This window comes from Trachymyrmex septentrionalis, unplaced genomic scaffold (assembly GCF_001594115.1).
Source record: "Trachymyrmex septentrionalis isolate Tsep2-gDNA-1 unplaced genomic scaffold, Tsep1.0 scaffold32, whole genome shotgun sequence".
Taxonomy (NCBI): domain Eukaryota; kingdom Metazoa; phylum Arthropoda; class Insecta; order Hymenoptera; family Formicidae; genus Trachymyrmex; species Trachymyrmex septentrionalis.
Window position 1 is genome coordinate 4,426,932 of NW_017305485.1, and position 20,065 is coordinate 4,446,996.

The following is a 20,065-nucleotide window of genomic DNA, read 5'->3' on the forward strand; positions in this document are numbered from 1 at the left end:
TATATATATATATATTTATTTGAGCCACGCACGATACTTTCATCATCATCCATATGCAACAAAATCACAATTATATTAACAAAGCGAAGGAGATTTAATTGTTAGCAGATTTCGTAGAAATAGAGAGTACGGACGGATGTAGCGCGCAGCATACGTCATGACACTAATTGTCGTGGTAATTCCAGTAACGGATTACCCAGTTTTACACACATTGTTTCTGTGACATATTGCCGCGTGGCGTACGATAAGATTCTTGTGAATTTCCTTGTGATACCTCCGAGATAAAACGTCGATATAAAATCGCGGTTATCGGCTCTCCACGAGACACTGTTACCGCGAATAACGATTTTAATTTTGTGTTTCTCTCTTTTTAGTGATCCGGGAGAGATAGGCACACACACTTCAAAAGTTTGGAAAACACTTTTTAAAAAATTGACATTTTTTTTTTGGATCACTTACTGAAATATCCACGTATTTTTTTAACAATAATTTTTCTAGATCCAATAACAGTTGTGGAATCTAAAGAATTATTGTTGCAGAAACACATTGTTATGAATATTTAAGTAAGTAATTTCAGGAATGTCAATTTTTTAAAAGTGTTTTCAAACTTTTGGTCTGGAATGTGCGTACAAAGGAATGAAGAAAATATGATGCATATAAAAATAAAAAAGGGAGCTAGTTAATTTTTTTCTCTTTTTCCCATCTCTCTCTCTCTCTCTCTCTCTCTCTCTCACTCATACTTAATTCTTTTTTGTTCTGCCTCGTCGGGAACGAATCGGGAATCGTGACACTTCTGAGAGAAATTTATCAGCGATAAAACATTTTTTTGGTTCAACTTTGCTCGCTCGTTTGCGAGATGTTTCGCATGATCCGTCACGTGCCTACGTCTGCCAGGCCGCTCAGATCGGGTCCACGAGCCGAATAGCGTTTTACGTCACGCGCCAGCACGCGGTAAACAAGTAATTCGCGCACGACGGAGCGCTTGGCGTTCGGCCAAAGAACCGCTGAAGTTCCAATCCGCTATGCCCTTTCGTCTTACGCGATCTTGCTTGTAGTAATGCTGCGACGTCTGGTCCATGACTCGCAGATGCGCTCTCGTCCTCATGACTCGAAATCGCACTTCGCGGAATCCATGGCCATTATTTTAATTGCTCCGCTTCCCGCGGTATACATCCACGAGGATGCTTTCAGACAGAGAGAGGGTAGATTGGAAATTCAAAAGGGGTTTAGAAGAAGAAGAAGAAGAGAGAGAAAGAGAATTGCAGACAATTTGTGTGTGTGTGTGTGTGTGTGTGTGTGTGTAGGGATAGGCGCTATATCGCTGGCGCATTGCGGTAAGCGGTAGGTACGCGCTCTATTTCGCGATCGCATCGACGTAGCTTAGCGTTACGTTATGTATGGGGAACTATATAAGAGCGGGAGAGAAGCCTGACCTTGCGCGCGAGAGCGATAATTCTTGCCTTCTCTTTCAGCTTCCTCGATGGAGGGCACCGGCAACGACAAGCAGAACGAGTCGGACGAGTGCGACGTGAACGGGGATAATAGGAAGCGGGACGACGACGATTCGACCGGGCAGGAGGACGTCGATCGGAAGATGAAGGCGGAGGACAAACGTGAGTCTCTGGAGAACATGAATTTGAAGAATGAGATGAAGACGCTGAAGAAGACGCTGTCGGCCGACGACGAGGAGGCCGACGAGGAGGACGAGGGCAGCAAGGAGTCCGCCGACGAGGAGGAGCGCAAGGAAACGCAACCAGGTGGCGAGAAGAAGGAACAGGAGTCGTCCAGCGACAGTACATCCACCAGCACTACCGACGACGAGTCCGAGACCAGTTCGGAGGACAAGACGGAGCCGTCGAAGCCGGAAACGGCTCAGACGACGCAAACGGAAGCGACTTCGCGAGAGGAATCGAAGGAGAGCACTTCCAAGAACGAGGACACGACGGACGACAGCGATATCGAGGATGATTTGGTCTCGGCGATCAATTACAACACAATCACCTCTTTGGCGGCGCTTAAGGATATGTTACAGTCCTCCGGGGAGGACTCCGACGGTGTGGATAGTTTCTTCCATCATTATTTCTTATCGCATGTAAACCGGCTGCCGTCGAGGAACCAGACGCATAGTCCGTATCCCTGGGGCAGGAGATTGTCGGAGTGCCGGGAGGAGGACGAGTACGAGACCGAGGAAGGTGAGGGAAGGCATGCCTTCGTCACTTTGAAGAGAGTTTTTCGGAGTTAATTACCCCGGATTAAATCGGATTCCCGCGGACAATTACGAGAAAAGCGTGCAGTTACGAAATATAAGCTATTGCGAGGAGCCCGTCCAATGAGAGCTAAGATTAGCTTAACGTGCTCGCGTTTGGCAACGCGCGGCGCGAAAAGTCACTCCACTTAGGTAACGATCGCTTTTAAGCGTATTTATAACGCGTATTTCTCTCCTCTCTCTGGAACTAGAGAGATATGATCCTTGACCATTTACAAGGACATAATCGGCTTTGAGATGCTTTAGACCAAAAATTTGGAAACACTTTTCAAAATTTGACATTTTTGGGATTACTAATATTAAAATGTTCACAACGATGTTTTTTTTAATGTTTTTTTAATTCTTTTAACTGATCTGTTAACTGATTTTGAGTCTGAAGAATTATTCAAAGAAGAGGAAGAATTCGATTTTTCTTGGTGCTTGATAATGTTTATGTGCAAAGTAAATACATTAGGAACTGTATTTTTTAGTTTTATAAATTACGCGCCGATTCAGTTTGTTAGACTTAATTGAAACGCAATCATAAACTGAAGTTTATGATTGTTTATACCGTCTCCTTGAAAAGTAATGTTCTCTTACTGATTATTTCGCCAATTATCTTCACATGCCTCGGTAATCGAATTAATAAGACACTCGCACGGAATGAGAAAGATTCAGGTTTAAATTCCAACTCAGATAATTTTTCGCAATAAGTTCTTTACAATGTTTTAAGATACTCATTATTATTACATACTTATTATTATTACATTGACGAGCAAGGTAATTTATGAGATTATTTTCACATAAAAGAAAAAGATTGTTTTTTTGATGTATCCAAAAATTCAGCTGGATACAGATCTGAAAAGAATTTTGTTGGTCCATTAAAATAATTATGTAGGACGCTCAAACTTGTTGCTCGAATGTTGCTCAAAATTTGTTGCAGCATGCTTGAACTTCTTATATAAGTATTATGATAGTTCAATTATCTTCAGGTCTGTATGTAGCTAAATTTTTAAATAATTCAAACGAAATTTATTTTTTCCGTGCAGCTTTGGTTTATGATTGCGTTTATAAAACTGAACAATGTATTTGCAAATTTACATGTAAACATATAATTAAGTACCAAGATCCGCTTTATGATTAAAAATAAGATTTTTTTTTAATTTAAATTTATTAGTTTAAATTTTACTTATAATTGAAGAATTATAGATACTTGAGTAAGTATCCCAAAAATGTGAATTTAAAAAAAATATTTTCAAACTTTTTTGACCTAGAACGCATATAGAATATTAAAATATCACGATATTATTTATCTCGCGCGTTTCTTTACTGCCTTCACGTTACTGTCTTAATCACGCTACTATTTTAATCACGTTACGAAAGATTTATAATTATATTTGTTTATTAACTATATTTTTCTATTCCTGCAAATATTGCTCTTAATAATTTAATAGCATCGACCGACTTTTATCGATGCGCAATAGTCTTGTCGCGTCATCGCGAATTTTCCGACGATCCAACGGGGTCACAGACGCGCCTTTGTGCCACTCCTCGACCTTGGAACTCCACACGTGGATTGTATAACGAAAGCTTTGTCACATTTCTATGGCGTTTCAGAAGCTCTAATCGCGATGGCTTTTACAGGGAAGAACGTTGATAGCCCGAGCGTCGATAGTAAGAAGGATACGTCGAAGACACAGGTCGAAAAAACGGACAGCGTCTCCTCCAAGACGTCGAAGGCGTCGAGTCCGTCGTCTTCGGAGAATTCTAGTTCGGAGAAGATTGACGAGAAGTCTTTGGCGACGTCCAGTGTGTCGGATGCGAAACCACCGTCACCGTCGTTAATAGCGACGACGACGATGACGACGACGACGACGACGATGACGATGACGACGGCGACGACGGCGACGACGGCGACGATGACGACGACGACGATGACGATGACAACGACGATGACGACGCCGACGACGGGCGCGACCATGGCGACGACGACGGTCGCGACGTCGGTTTCCGGTAGATTCACAACATCCACCGTGACGTCGCCAACGTCGACGACGAAACCTCCACTAAGAAGGCGACATACCACCGGCCCAGGCATGACCTTCCCCGCTACGGATCCTCCTTCGTATTCCACCAGTATGACCTTCTCGAGGACCAGTCCGTTGCCCAGTCCGCATTTCGACAAGCGGTTCTTTGACAGTAGCCTGATCGAGATTAAAAGCCAGGCGAGCAGCACCAGCACTCTCGATTACGACTCCACGGAGGAGGTGTGGATTCGCAGGCTGGATCTCGTGCAGGAGAAAAAACGACGGGTGAGTGAGCCATTATCTCGAGTATTAATCCGCATGATATTAACGAGACGCCCCAAGAATTCTCCTGCTTTTAATGCTGCGGCTGCTACGAAACCTTAATGACTACCTAGGAACTGTCTGATATTGCAACAGTACTTGTTGCTCGTGTTGGTGAGGCAGAAAAATCGTGTACTGAGTAAATTTACTCGTGACAGCACGTTGCTAAAATATAGTAGCAAATATAATAGATAGATATGAATGTAAAAGAATGACTGTAAAGAAACTAATTTCATTTGTTGAAATGAAATTGGTTTCTTTGCAATCGTTTTTTTGCTGTCGGTTTGTTATACGTGCTATGCATTTAAAGAAGAATGAATTTTTTAAATAGAATTTTACACGTGCAATGCAATTGTTCGACTGAATTGAACAAGTGTCATTCCAAAATTATTGAACTGATGGCCGCGTTTAACAGAAAAAGCAGTTTTGTAATTGTGGTAAAATTAATAGATAAACACACTCTTTTAAAAAAAAAAAAAACATATAAAAATAAAATAAGTTATTTATTATAAAATTCCTTAATATGATTAAAAGTTAATACCGTCAAACATATTCTGGTTCTTAGTTTCTTACTAAATCCAAATGTATTATAAACGAATCATGTTAAAGAATCGTACAGTTGCAAAGCTACTTTTTCTGCTGAACGCAGCTAATATTGTTGATATTATAATTCATATGTTTAGTAAAAGAACGCATTCTTTTTTTTTTTAGCACACATCATATATATTTAATTGATGAGGTGTGCATAAAATGTCCAACGAACAACAATATATTTTTTCGCTTAAACAAAAACATATTATTCCGCGCGTTATCCCTTTAAGGATCGAACTAACGACATGTAGACAATCGCGCCTCGTCGGCGTCGGCGTTCCATTTGCTCCGTCCTATAATTGCACCAATTAACCAATTGCTGCGAGTGGAGGCAGTCCCGTAAATTTGTTTACAGCGATCCCAGCCGGTCGATTCTTACGAAAGCGGCTCGTACGAGTAATCCCATCGTTTCTCCCATTCGCGAATCGCTCGTTGTTTTCTCGTCGATTGCGCCACAATTATTCGTCGGTTGTACGTCAACGCAATGAAATTGAATACTTTGTCGTCGTTCTCGTGTCGTTTGCGTGTGTCTCTCTCTTTCTCGGCAATGCTTTATTAAAATACTTTATTAAAATACTGTATTAAAAAGCTCGATGATGCGTGTCGTCATTATTGTATAAATGATTGATAACGCAATTTCGTGTAGCCCTGAATATTACGGTCGCACTGCTCGCGTTTTGTCGATTTACTTCTTTTCCTCTTTTTTGTTCATTCAGAGTTTTTTTTTTTCAATGCGTCATTGTGCCTGCTGAATAAGATTTTTGCATTTTTATTAGCTCGCTCTTGTTACGTTCCTTTTGCACGGTGAATAGCGTAAAATCGTCATTGTGAAGATATTTGCTATTAGCGTGCGGCTTCCATAAGTAGCAGACCTAACATTCAATCGCATGTCTTTAAAAAAAAAAAAGATATATATAGAATCGGTAGAGAGAACTCGAGGGGATTTTTGCTTTTCCCCTATTTCCTCTTCTTTTTTTCTTTCTTCTGAGAATGGATAATATATTTGGCGAGTTGGCTGACGGAGTTTCTTCCCGATGGAACAATCGATGAGAAATGAGTCGAATGTAGGAAATAATGATCGCGAATTTCCGAGTATTTTTGCAATAGACAAACGATCCTCGCACAATCATTAATTTTTTTGAGAGGTTAATTTTAAAAGACAAGGATGTCGAAATAGAACTGAGTTTATTTTTACAACTGACAAATAGCAAGGTTATTGTTAATTGTTTTGCTGGTATAATAGTGGTACGATTAGAAAACTTGAGACATTTTAAAATATCAATTTAATCGTTACAATAGTTATAAATATGTATAAATATGTATAACGAATGTAAAATATTTTACATAAAACAAATTTTATGTAAATATAAAAATTTAGAAAAAAAATTGCACGATTATCAGTTACATAAATTGAACAAAAATTATAACATCAGCTATACCTGATTTTTTAAAATGCTGTTAGCACAAAACAAGATGTAGCAAAACGATTTTCTCCGTGTCGATGTTAAAAAGTAACGAAGGGAAGACTAGATTATGTGTTTCTAAATGTCATATCATTTGCCCCAGATCTCCCGATGCGGCTCTAACGTTTTACGGAAGGGGTGAAACGAAGTGGTACAAGGCTTCCTTTAAGCTCTATCGATTCACTCGAAGGAGAAATTACCGATGCCTCTCGTGGCGAGGTCTTATGATGGATAGATATTTTGACGTGTCCATCGTGCGTATCTTTACCTTGTTGCAAAGAATATCGAAACAACATTAATTAGAACAACGAAGCAAACTCGAATGTCTTACATCGAAGCTTGGTCACTATTTTCTACATTTTTCCCAGGATCGTTGTACATTTCTATCGCTTTCGTCATTTCAGATCACTGTGCATATCGCGCGATTCATTCAATTTTTTAAGGAGTTTTATGATTCATTGAAATCAATATTGATCTTTGACATCTACAGTTCTTCGTCTGTTTGATTTAATATTACATTTTATGTAGACAGAAAAAGAAGGAAAGAGAACGAAATAATTCCATAAGCTTATTACGGAAAACACAGATTTGCCAAAGTATCTTAAAAATTTAGATACTTTGATAGATTTCAGATCTGAAAATAATTTGATTTGAATGATCAAAATAATGATGTAGAACGTTCAAACTGATTTCTAGAATGTCAAAACTTTTTGCAGCATTCCTCATGAATACCTTACATAATAATTCTGATAGTTCACAACAAAATTAATTTTTAGGTCTGCGCTGAATTAAAAACAAATTCAACAAAGTTCACGTCTTCCCTTGTAGTTGATGATAATGCTGCAAAAAGTTTTAACATTCTAGCAACCAGTTTCAACATCTTGTATAATTATTTGATAGGCAGCAAAATTACTTTTAGATCTGAATCTAGCTGAATTGATAAATATTTCAGTAAAATTCTCGTAGTAGTTTTGAGAAAGAACGACAGATGAAATTAGAAAAATGAAACAAATAGGACTTAAAAAAAGGAAAGGAAGAGATACGAAAGCAAAGCGATATTTAATTTCTGAGACATGCACTGAGACGTGCGTTGTGCCAATATTGTCACTACTGATAATTGATGTTCCGCCTTTAACGGCGCGACTGTAGGCGGTAGGATAAGCTTTTCACGCGTAAGAAAACAAGCTAGCAGTATCACGATAAAATTCGCTAAAAATGGATCGCCACACGGACGTTGCACGGAATTATTCTTGATGACGTCAACAATAATGTCATTATGACAATTGTCCAGAGAATATCATTATCGGTATGTTTCACTGTCAATTAAAAGAGGGAAACGAACGCGTATCTGAATTCTCATATCCACGTGCCGTCAGTCAATACTGAGATCTTGATAGACACGAATTTTTGCGAATCTTCCAAAACCGCAGTTTTTAAATTAGTCTGTATTGCATCGGTTTTTTTGTTTTTTTTGTTTTTTTTGCGAGACTATAGCGACAAGCTTTAATTATTACTTGTCTTTAACTCTACATTGTGTGCCGTGTGTTAAAAAAGAAACAACATATTTGAAACTCATCAAAATCGGAGAGAGATAATTCCATGGATTTCTTTTTGAGAAGTGCATTCGATTTTTTATTTCTATTACGTTTTCATTAATTTATAGAGTTTATCAAAGAGGCGATTTGAGGCACACCGTGATACGTATCAATTTACTCCATCTATCGGGACAAATTGACTACAATGCAGAATTGACTACAATGCAGCACACTCGTATTTCATTTACTACAAAGAAACTGCACAGTGTACAAAATCCTTTGTGGCGTGAAAATTTAGAGGAAGGTTCTCTCTATCATATTAGTACGTTTTACTCTCTAAATTTGAATCAGTGGATAATCACTGATATCATTGCCAAGTATGCCACTGGTAATCAGTGAATGAAATCAGTGAGATCTCTAACCTAGCTAATCTTTATTATGTAATTTAACTAATCTTATTTTAGTGCATAAATTCAATAAATATATTGGAAGATTTTAATTAATGTGCAAATATCAGTGTTTTAGTTATATAATGCTCAAACATTTTTCCTTTTTTAATTGAACTTTACTGATTATCCAGTGCCAAATATGCTGGCTAATTAGTGACTATCCAGTGATTCAGACTTAGAGAGTAAGTATAGTAATTAATTGTTTATAATAATTGTTAAAAATTCTAATGCCGAAATTGTAAAAACTTGTAAAAATTATGTCAACGAGCTTCAGTCTCCCTCTATCTAAAAATTTGGTTAGATATGGATCTGAAAATAATATATTGAAAAAAATATATGAAACCATTAAAATAATTATTCATGTAGAACGCTTAAACTAATTGCTATACAGAATATTGAAACTTTTTGCAATGTTATCATCAATGCTTAAGTATAATATTTCATAGCACTTAATTATTTTAATGGTCTGACAAAATTATTTTAGATCTGTATTTACATTTATTAAAATTTTTTAATATTTCAGCAAAAAACCGTTCTTTCCGTATAAATACAGAATCTGAATCTTGAACTATCAAAATAATTATGTAGAAATAATTATGTAGAACGTTCAAACTGGTTGCTATATATAATAGAATGTTAAAATTTTTTGCAGCATTATCGACGCTCAAGCGTTTTGTATAATTATTTTGATGACGCAACAAGATTATTTTTATATCTGTATCTAGCAAAATTTTTATATACTTCAGCAAAATTCATTCGTTTTGTATGCGGCGCAGTAAACAGACAACGCTTACCGCGAAGCGAACGATGACCGTTGCTCGAAGGAGAATCGTTATCGCGATAACGAGTTGCGAAAAGATAGTGGTCGTGAGATAATTTGAGCACCCTATCCATGACACTTGTCATTCGGTGTCGGAATCTCGATGGATGGACGCATGATATCTACACTGAAATGAACACCTGGGAAGCGCGTCGTTCTCATCTCGATGATCGCGAGAGGATGTCGGTGCCCTTGGTTGGGAAAGTGCGGAAGTACTCTCTGATGCCGTATCTGGACCGTTGCCCGGAGTATCATGGGACTTATAAGGTATTTTGCGAGGTGTACCTTTTGCTCGTGCAAAATTAATACATCTCGCTCTCGCGTGGATATATCGCTGATATATATTCATCCGTGTCAACTCTGGCAAGAGAAGTGGTACTTTAACGGAGAGGAGCAAGATAGATAGATGGATAGATAGAAAGAAAGAGAGAGAGAGAGAGAGAGAGAGAGAGAGAGAGAGAGAGAGACAGAGAAATAATGAATGAAGAAGAGGTTGGAGATGAGAACCGCTCGAAGGTCGCCATCCTGTCGCGCCCTTCTTCGATCCCATCTCCCATTGTGCTCCGCAGGAATTCACGTGAATGCGCATAACGAACATCCACGCGGGGCGCCTATCAATATCCCTTTTATGCGCTAAGCAATTTGTTATTTCGCAATTATATTTCGACCCATCGTTATTCTCTCACTGAAAAAGGTCTGGTAATAATAATCAAGCAAGATGATGATTTCACTAAAGCTTTGGTGTAATAATTTCAATCAAACGTTTGGTTCACATATAACTAAAACGAACTAAACTGTAATTTTTATTTTTACTTTTTCAAAAAATTATTTTTTCTTATTATTACCAAAAATAATGGTTGGTCACTATTGTTATGTTTGGTAATATTTACTAACTATTGTATAAATGCGCTAAATGAAATACGTTTGGCAGACTTTTTTTCAGTGCTCGCCTCGCCTTAGTCGTTAATGAATGTATTTTTTTTTTTTTGAACATTGTTACGCATACAAACACGAAACGACAATTTCCCAAACTGTTCTTAAAGAGTCTTTCGGAGATTTCACTTCGAGCATTCTCTTTCCTCGTCAAAAAGATTTACAGATAAAAATATCGACGTCATTTGCTACAACAACGGCACAACTCAAAAAACAAATAGTGAATTCGGTTGGACGCACAAGTGTGCACTGGTGCATGCTAAAGCCGTTGTACACTGATTTAATTGGACTGTAAAAGTGACATGCAAATATTTTGATTTGTAAAATGCATATTTCACTTAACAGCACGCAACAAAATGCATCGAAGATTTCACGGTTTAACCTGTTTCTACATTTACATTAAACACACTTTTGCATTTCAGTTTGTGTACGACGGCTTTAATATAAGTGCGTCCAGTTGAATTTGCTTAAAGTTCTCTACAAAATAAAGGTTTTGAATCATTAAAAAATTTTGTAATGTTTATTTTGAAGTACAATTTTGGTAATAAATGATTTAGAAGAATATAAATATATTTCTCAAAAATATATTTTTTTTACGTTTCCATTCTTTTTTTGTGTGCAGCACTGAAAAAATTACTAAATCTTAATATACATATTTCTTTGAATATTACTAAGTAAACGTTTAGTTGTAGCAAATAAATATTTATTTAATGAAAAAAATGATAATTAAATCAAATTAATAGTTCTTCTACTAAATAAATACATTGTTATATTTAGTAAACGCTTGCTTAAAACTATTCAAACAAATATTTATTAAAATTTAGTATTTTATGGATTACAGTGTAAAAATTGAGTTACAGTAAATGAGCGATAATGATACAGTTTTGTAAACTACGGAAAGTACGAATTCTTGTTGCTTAAGTGAAGTATTAATTATTTGTTTTTTTTTATAAATGCTAGGAACAATTACGTCATTAACTGACGTATTTCAGCTGATAAAGTATGATTCATAATCTGTTGTATAGCGCGATGTGCAGTTGACCAAGTAACAGAATAAAAATAGATCCGACTTGTTAAAACATTCTAGGAGATGCGAACATCAGGCGATCGTACGGTGCCATTCGTTGGACATTTCCCAGAGTGAATCTCTTCTTGGACGAGTTCCAAAGATATTATTATTATGTAATTGGATACGCCTATCTTATTTATCTCCTTTTTTTCTTTAATATTCGAATAAATCAATGCAAAATTTCTCCCTGCGCTCGTGGACGTATCTTGCATTGCACTCATCGCGGCTGAGAAGAGCTTACAAATTGCAAAAATGTGTGCGTAAATAATTGCTCTGTATCGCCTATCGTGCGATTAAATAGCGATATCTAATCACCGCTTCTCGCGTGTTGTCTTCAGGTTTGCAGCTTATAATAATTCCCACGAGAAGTCGTTAGAATTGTAACCGAAAGTCCCTGAATGTTTTCGGGATTTCGTGCGGACAACTCGATCGATCGTCTCTAAAACCACTTTCTTCTTTTCAGGAGCTTGGTTCGCAACCATTACCAACGATCGTGACCGAGGATACGGATAATTCCGGGCATGTTTCTCAAGGTCACAGGCCACGAGCAGGTGAGTTAGTAATCGACGATCGTGTATGCCGGTCATTATATTTTCTTCTCTTCCGGAGCACGCGAACGATATATTCACTTTTTGCAAGGAGATCCGTATCGCGTAATTATTATTTGTTTATCTGTGTAGCAGAAAATTTATATTTTTTTGAATACGCAAAATAGTTAGTCTATGCGAGTGAAGATCAGTAATTATTGAAAATACCTTACACGTTCAATAATACCATTTATTAGTATTAACAGATACTGATAATATTATTTATGTCCGGTTAGAATATTGATAAAATATTGATAGTGAGCCGGATTTATTTATTCTCGAACATCAGTATCTTCTACAGAAGCGACACTGATACCCGAGAATTTAGAAATCCAGATCAATAATATGTCAGTATTCGTTGATGACAGTATTATTAATCGTGTAATGTCCGTATTACGTTGAATGATTGATTTGCAAATAAAATAGTAAATAGTCAATCATAGTAAACTAAGTTATGGAATAATTGTACACTATACTTATGGAAATAAATTGACTTGCAGATACGTGGGGATCGCACTCGAAGCCGATCAGAAAATCGTCTTACGGGAGCGCACCTAGTTCTGGAAAATCTACGCCGCTTCCGCAGCCAGCAGAACCGTCGAGTTCATCGAGTTCCGGCAAAGGCGGCCGAAAGACTTCCGGTACTCGGTCCGGTTCCACCAGTCGCAGTAATAGTCGCAGTAATAGCGCGGAACGTCGAAGAAGTGGCGGTGGTACGGATGACACTGCTAGCCCTACGAGAAAGCCGGCGCTCTTCGACGCTTTCAGGCCGAGGAGCAAGTCGGACGCCAGCAAGAGGAAGCCCAGTATTATAGCTAATATGAAAAATGCCGTTCAGGTACAACAAGCGAGAGAACAATATACGCATTATAAAATTACAGTAGAAATGTGATATGTATGGTTAGTGATTACGGTTGCCACCTTTCGAGTCTGCTGCAGACAGATGACTCTTTTTATCGGAGATCGATTATCTGCCGAAGATATTATTGCCTTGTAATCGATCTCTCTAAAGAAAAAAATTATCAACTTTAGCGCTTCCCGCTGGAGATTTCTTTTTAAAACTGAAGGAAAATCAATGGGCCTATAAAAAATTGAATAGAATTTATTCACTTCAACATACATAATTCAAAAGAGGAACTGGTTTACTACTTCTATCTATTCTTTTGTTTACAGTCTACATGACTATACCAATCTAAATCTAAATTTCTTTATATTTATTTCTTTCACGGATCTTTCATATTCACACTATTACAGCCTTATATACAATACTTTCTCCAATGCATTTCCTTTTATCTATTCCTACACGCATACATTTATCTATCTATTTCTTTCTCATTTCTCTTTCTACATGCGTATGAAAATGAAGAAAATCGGCATCATTTGTACATCACCGTTTTATAAAAAAAAATCACCATTATAAAAATTTAGAGTTAGTTAAAGAGCCGAAGATTCGTTAAAAAAGTCAGAATCTTCGACCACAGAAGTGGCAACTGTGATTGTGATATGTTAAATTATATAAAATCCTTCAATTTTGAAAAATTTGTATCAAAACTATAAATTTAATCGTTATCAGTCTACAAAAGGAATGGTTTCGCTAAAGTATCTAAAAATTTAACTAAATATAGATTTAAAAATAATTTTATATATTGGACTATAAAATAATGACACACATAAAACACTTAAGCACGATGAGCAACGTTGCGAAAAATTTGGACATTCCAATAACCATCTTCTACATAATCATTTTAATGATCCAACAAAATTATTTTCAGAGAGAGAGAGATCCAGCTAAGTTTCTAGATACTTTAGCAATTGTTGTATAGAAGTTTATTGGAAATATCACATTTTAGAAAGCTTCATTCATTACATTACTATTAAGTACGTTATACATTATAACATTACTAATTTCTTTATTATATGTCTGTCCAGCATTCCTTGCACAGAGGCTCGCATGGAAGCTCGTCGGTGGATGTACATACGGAGAAGGAACATCATAGAGAAAGCCAGAAGGAACAAAAGGAGAATAGAGACCAAGGAAGCGGTCGGCCTAGAGCTGGATCTGAGAGCAGCAGGAATCCTGTGAGCAAAGTCATGGATCTCATTAGGCACAGGAGCCACAGTGCCTTGAGCGCGGAGGACAAGCGGAAAGCGGTAAGCGGTTCTTTACTATTTATAACCGACATGCCAAGCAGTAATAATTGTATTTATATTCTCAATATTTATCAATTCAACTAATCTCTCGAATTATATCACGTGAAAGACTTGCGGTAGGCCTTTCATTTGGATGCCATGAGAGATCTGACTGTACCGCATTTAGATTCACGTATTACGACTCTTGATTAAAAATATCAGAGCTGTGTGTCTACTGACATTTAACGTAACGTTGTACATGTATGCAGGTTGTTATATCAATCTTCGAATTTGTATTTAGTTTTTTACATGTCGAATGCTGAACTGTGAGACAGTTTCAAGTCATGAGTGTGATAACTATAATCTAGAAAATATGTATCATTCGAGCATAATCAACAACGTGCGTCTAGTATCCGCTTTAGTAAAAGCAGACGTCTTTTTTATCGCGTGCTCGTATTGAGAGTAGGCAAGCACGCTCTCTACCTTCTCATCGTTCGATTCTTAACTCGGGGCATTGTCGGAGGAAATTATTACCTGTCAAGCTTGCGCGCTGAATAATACATCGTATCGTCAAATAACGCAACATATGTAAATGCAATTGCAATTAGATACATAACTGGGGAGAAACGTAATAGTTACGATGTTTACGAGCGATACATTAAAGATTCATCACTGCATCGAGAACATTTTTTATTATTGATAATCGCGCAAAGCTATAAAAAATGATATTAAAAATGTATTATTGCACACTTTATGTGATATATTTATTACGTTATTATAGAATATACGTTACTATAGAATTACTATAGAATTACGTTACTATAAAAAGACTTTTATGGCCAAATTGTGTTTTATGAATAAATTATTGAGAGAATTTTCTATAAATTTGATATAAAAAATGATTCATTTTAGAAATAAAATTATAATAAAGTTGAAAACAGGATAGATTAGTTTTTAATCTGTTTATACTCGAACTGTTTACTACTTCAAGTCATTGAAGGTAATCAACTTAATTTGTGTACTTTAGAAATACAGTGACTGTCAAAAGTTTCCGGCTTGCCAATGAGTAATTTTATTGTATTGTTTAGATAAAGAATATTTACAAATAAAAATCTTAATATACAAATGTATTCTACGTTTAAAATATCGTGTTTAAATTGATTATAACAAGATTTTTATCTTAGAGATTTTTAACTTATAATATAAATTAAAAAAAGATTGACAAAAATTATCTGTAAGATTACATCGCTCATGTGCTACAACAACAATATAACTAAAAAATTATATTTTAATTGCTTACAGAAAGAAACTTAAAAAATTAGAATATATCTACTTTAGAAGAACATACATAATTGTATTACTCTATAATCAATTATTACATGCAAATTGCAGTTCAAAATTAATATTACAAAATTTTAATGTTCCAAACATTAAAATTCGTCTTCTGGAAAAAAACTTTTTTGAGTTGTGCCATTGTTATAACAAATGAGCGATATATTGACTGGAAATTTTTGGCAGGCATTGTAAATTTTACTACATTTTATCTTTAATAGTTTCAAATAATAAAAGTATAAAACAATCAATTAAAATATTATTGCTCTACATTTATATGTTCGCCACATAGCTTTTTCTCTTCGGTGGAGCATTTAATATTTTTATTTTATCCTAATCTTATTATCTCTGCTTCAGGATACGCGTGCTGGCACAGTTTGGTCGTTAAAGTCTACTACGTAGAAATATCTCGGGTAATTGAGATACATTTGTTTACTCAAGATGATTAACACATAAAAGTTGTTGTATAAAGCTCGGTAACATCTGCTTGAGTAATTACCGTAGGCGATCTCTTCTTCGCGCGTTATGAAGATGACTCGGCGTGATCGGCGATCAGGCGAGTTCGCGACAGGAACCTCGGGAACAGGTGTGTGTTGCCTCGGTGCTTGCGAAAGAGCACAACGAGTGCAGTCGAGCACGGTCGTTGCTAGTGGGAGGTAGCATTTTTCGTACGTATACTTGTGTCAAGCGGTAAGAGAGACGGGAAAGAAAGAGAGAGACACATTTCTCACGCAGTGACTCGCCGCTTACTTACGACATCAAACATATAAAAAAAGAAAAAGAGCCGCATTACTTCCGCGACAGTGCATGTGTATCAGTTGACTCTTGGATCGAAGGAATTTACAGGGGTGATCGACGTTAATTAGAATAATCATACAAAAGGGAGAGAAAGTGAGAGAGAGAGAGAGAGAGAGAGAGAGAGAGAGAGAGAGAGAGAGAGAGAGAGAGACGAATTAACTGCAGAGTAAACATTAACTAACAAGTAACATTACATCAGTATTATAATTTTCTACTTCTTCTCCAAGACTCCTTTTGGATTTCCGGCTTACTACAATAATTTCTTACTTAATAATATAAACGTAATGTAACACATATTGTAATAATTAATTGTTGAGTAGGAAATGATAATATTGATGTAATATTGTTAATGATGTTTATTGAGGGTTTTTATATGAAAGTGAAGAAACCGAGAATCGTTGTTGATCTCGTTCGAGGAAAGCTCTTCTACGGATTAAAGTCAACTCAAGGACTCTGGACAACACGTGTCCGAATTGTAGCATGATTCGTAGAAGCATTCTCCTGCGGTGTCACGTTACAAGATACAGATATCGCGCCTTCGCGGAATCGCTGAAGCAGAATTCCGAGGGTAGATGAGTCGAAGAAGAGAGAGACTCCGAGGAACGTGCATACGGAATCCTAAAAGATTTACGATTCTCGCGGCTTCGTCGGCGCGACCTAGATGAAGCTTGCGATCCTCTTGTTAAGAATGGCAAGGCGGCTTAATGTCACGTCGGGTTACCAACAATATGAAATTTGCAATGGAAAAGTCTTGAGTCTTGGGTTTATGGCATGCTTTTCAAATCACGATAACAGAGTATTCGCGCTACTAGTATAGGTATTTATCTCGGATAAACATCACGTGTTGGAATTCTCTCGTTAATGTGTGGAAAAGAAGAAAAAAACTTTTCTTGAAAAACATATATGTAAAGTCTGCGGACGACGTCAAGTACGTTGTCATTTATTTTTACACCATTGAACGCGAAATAATAGGGGAATTAATTGTTATTGAAGCGTATCGTTATTTACAACTTCAGCTAAATTGAACGAATTTTGTCCTTATTATATAGAATTACTATTACTTGTCCCTTGTGTTCATTTCTACCAATGTAAATTAACTTTTTAATCTCGATTCAGCTTAATCTTTATTTTTTTATAATTCTTAGAGCTAAACACAGAAAAATATCAATGTACTGCTAAGAAAAGTGATTACTCAGTTTACTTTTTTTCTTTTAAGTGATAATTATCTTTAGCAAACGATATTTTCTAAATAATAGTCTTAAAATATATTCAATTAGAAATTTTAGAAAAACTTGTGATGTACTCAAAATAAGAATTTATTTTCTCTTGAAGAATCTATTAAATTTTATCGCAGAAAAACGACTTTATATAATAAGCAAATAAACTTTAATAGTTTTGATTGAAGCATAATGACTACTAGAATTGACAATATATTTTATATGAATAAATTCTGGATTGCTACCTAAAAAACCGGGAAAAGTCAGGGAAATTGAAGTCTGGAATTTCGAAATTTGCTCACAATTTCCTTAAACTGCTCCTATTTCAAATAATTGTTATAATTTTTTAAATATTATATCTGACATTTATAATCAAATACATTTAAAACTTGCGCACTTTAGACGATTTTAATAAAGTAATTAAAATCTATATTTTATTCAATATTTTTATTTGATCCCTCTTTTTTGTCATAATTACATTCTTTTTTTCTAAAACTAATTTATTTTTTGCTGACTTGAATTTGCCACCCAAAATTTTACTACATTACTAAGCTTTTTTTTTGCGTTATTTTTAATAATATAAACTAGCTTTTTTATACGTTCCTGAAGTCTGAATGTTGAAATTTACATATTTTATATTAGTCATGGAATATTTTCTATTTTTATCTGGAAAATCTGGAAAAGTTAGGGAATTTTTAAATTCATTTTCTGTAGTAACCCTGAAATTTGATGCTTGTGATAAACTTATGATAAATTTGCGAATAAATTTTGAAATGTTTGAAAGAAATAAATAATATTTAAATGCAGTATGTATTTTTTGTATGTAAAAAAAGATAAAGTATAAGATGAACTGACAAGTTAAATTAATCTATATTAGCAAATGTCAAGCTCATGAGTGCAGAGCAAAAATAGAGTGGTAATAAAGCCAAGAAACGAGTAAAAAGAATTCATAAGATATTAAAATAATATATAGTTTAATGTCCAATGATGTTCGAAATTAATGTGATGTAACTTCAAAATGCACAAAGTCTTCTTCACTTCGCAATAGTTAAAAGGATAATACAATATTTAAATATTACATATAAAAAGAATTATAAACTTAGAGCAAAGTTTTATATCATTTTATGACGGACACTTTTAACATTTTTCAGCATAAGGTCAATACCAATGATAAAAAACTTGTTCAGCTGTTAGGACTCAACTTTTTCTTACTCCGAAATGATAAATCGTTATGCTATTTTATCTACGGATTAAATATAAAAATTTTTCATTGAATTTCATTGATTCTATGAATACGGTACTCATTACTTTTATTGATATGAACGGATTTATCTGTTACGCATATTTAATTATCTTAACACATCCTCTTGATGTCTCATCTTTCTTTACTTACTAGCTTGAACACTATCTTTATGTTTCATTCTTTCTCGCTGCTCGCATTCATAGTTGGTTCTTATATTTAAGATCGTCTTAAGTACAATCTTAATATGTCACAAACCAATCAAAAGGCCGTATTAGCATCTTAAGATAATACTTAAGACAATCTTAAAATAAAAACGGTCTACGAATACCACCCTAAGAAAAAACTCTATTAAAAAAAATTTTTTATCTTTTACTTTTTACTCTAAATTTATTCTTTTATATGTATATTTAAATATTGTATTATCTTATAGAGCTATGAATAGTTGAATATCGTATTATTCTATAGAGTAGTGATGCGTAACTTTTCTTAAACTGAAAGTCATTTTTAGATATAGATCTTAATTTAAGAAAGATCGCGTATTACTGCTAAAAAATTAAAAATTAAGATACTTTATAAAAATAAACTAAATTTTATAGGCTATTTATTTATGAAATAGCTACATTTTTAAATATAAATTCTTAAAGATTTTTGGAAATATAAATATCTCATATGAAACTGTTAAATCATTATGCATAATGTTATTTTTATAATTTACAGAAAATAAAATTTTTTATTTACAGCTATGAATCAATGGGTTTCAGAAAATTAATTGACGGAATTGCCGCGGATTGCGCATCACCGCTATAGAGTTGTATATATATTTAAATATTGTATCATTCTTTTGACTATTGCAAACTGAAGGAGACTCTATGTAGTCGAAATGTATTACATAAGTTTTAAACATTATTAGACATTAAATTAATTACGTTAATATCATCTTAATATCGTATAATCGTTTTGCACGTTTCTTAGCCTTATTGATACTTCTTTAATCGGCATTGGTGGAAATGAGTATTAAATTATTATTATTAAATTAAAAAGAAAATAACAATCGTGGAAGAAGAGAGATAAATAAATTGTTATTTATTAAGCATTTTAGAATTGCATCTTTTTAAACGCTAAAATAACAAACCAAGCTACATAGAATGTTAAAAATTATATTTAAGAAAAGATAATGAAAAACTAAAGATACAAAAAAAAAATAAAATGGAAATGAATGATATCAAAAACTTAAAAGATACATAATTAATAAATAAAAATATATAGAATATTAAGAATTATAAAAAAGATAATGAAAAAACTAAA

At 34.9% G+C, this 20,065-nt stretch overlaps 1 protein-coding gene across 5 annotated transcripts in view; it reads left to right on the forward strand.

Moving 5' to 3' along the window:
* The window catches only part of LOC108750001 (serine-rich adhesin for platelets), a 77,847-nt gene that overhangs the window by 12,365 nt on the left and 45,417 nt on the right, over positions 1-20,065 (forward strand). For 3 of the 5 annotated variants that reach the window (XM_018489148.1, XM_018489149.1, XM_018489147.1), the window contains exons 2-6: positions 1,473-2,192; positions 3,890-4,557; positions 11,917-12,004; positions 12,541-12,878; positions 13,970-14,191. In XM_018489148.1, coding sequence (XP_018344650.1) covers positions 1,481-2,192; positions 3,890-4,557; positions 11,917-12,004; positions 12,541-12,878; positions 13,970-14,191 — 2,028 coding nt within the window. In that variant the 5' untranslated portion in view covers positions 1,473-1,480. Of the gene's footprint in view, positions 1-1,073; positions 1,203-1,321; positions 1,346-1,472; positions 2,193-3,889; positions 4,558-11,916; positions 12,005-12,540; positions 12,879-13,969; positions 14,192-20,065 lie in introns of those variants that run through there. The other 2 variants (XM_018489146.1, XM_018489150.1) reach the window with 2 other exon arrangements.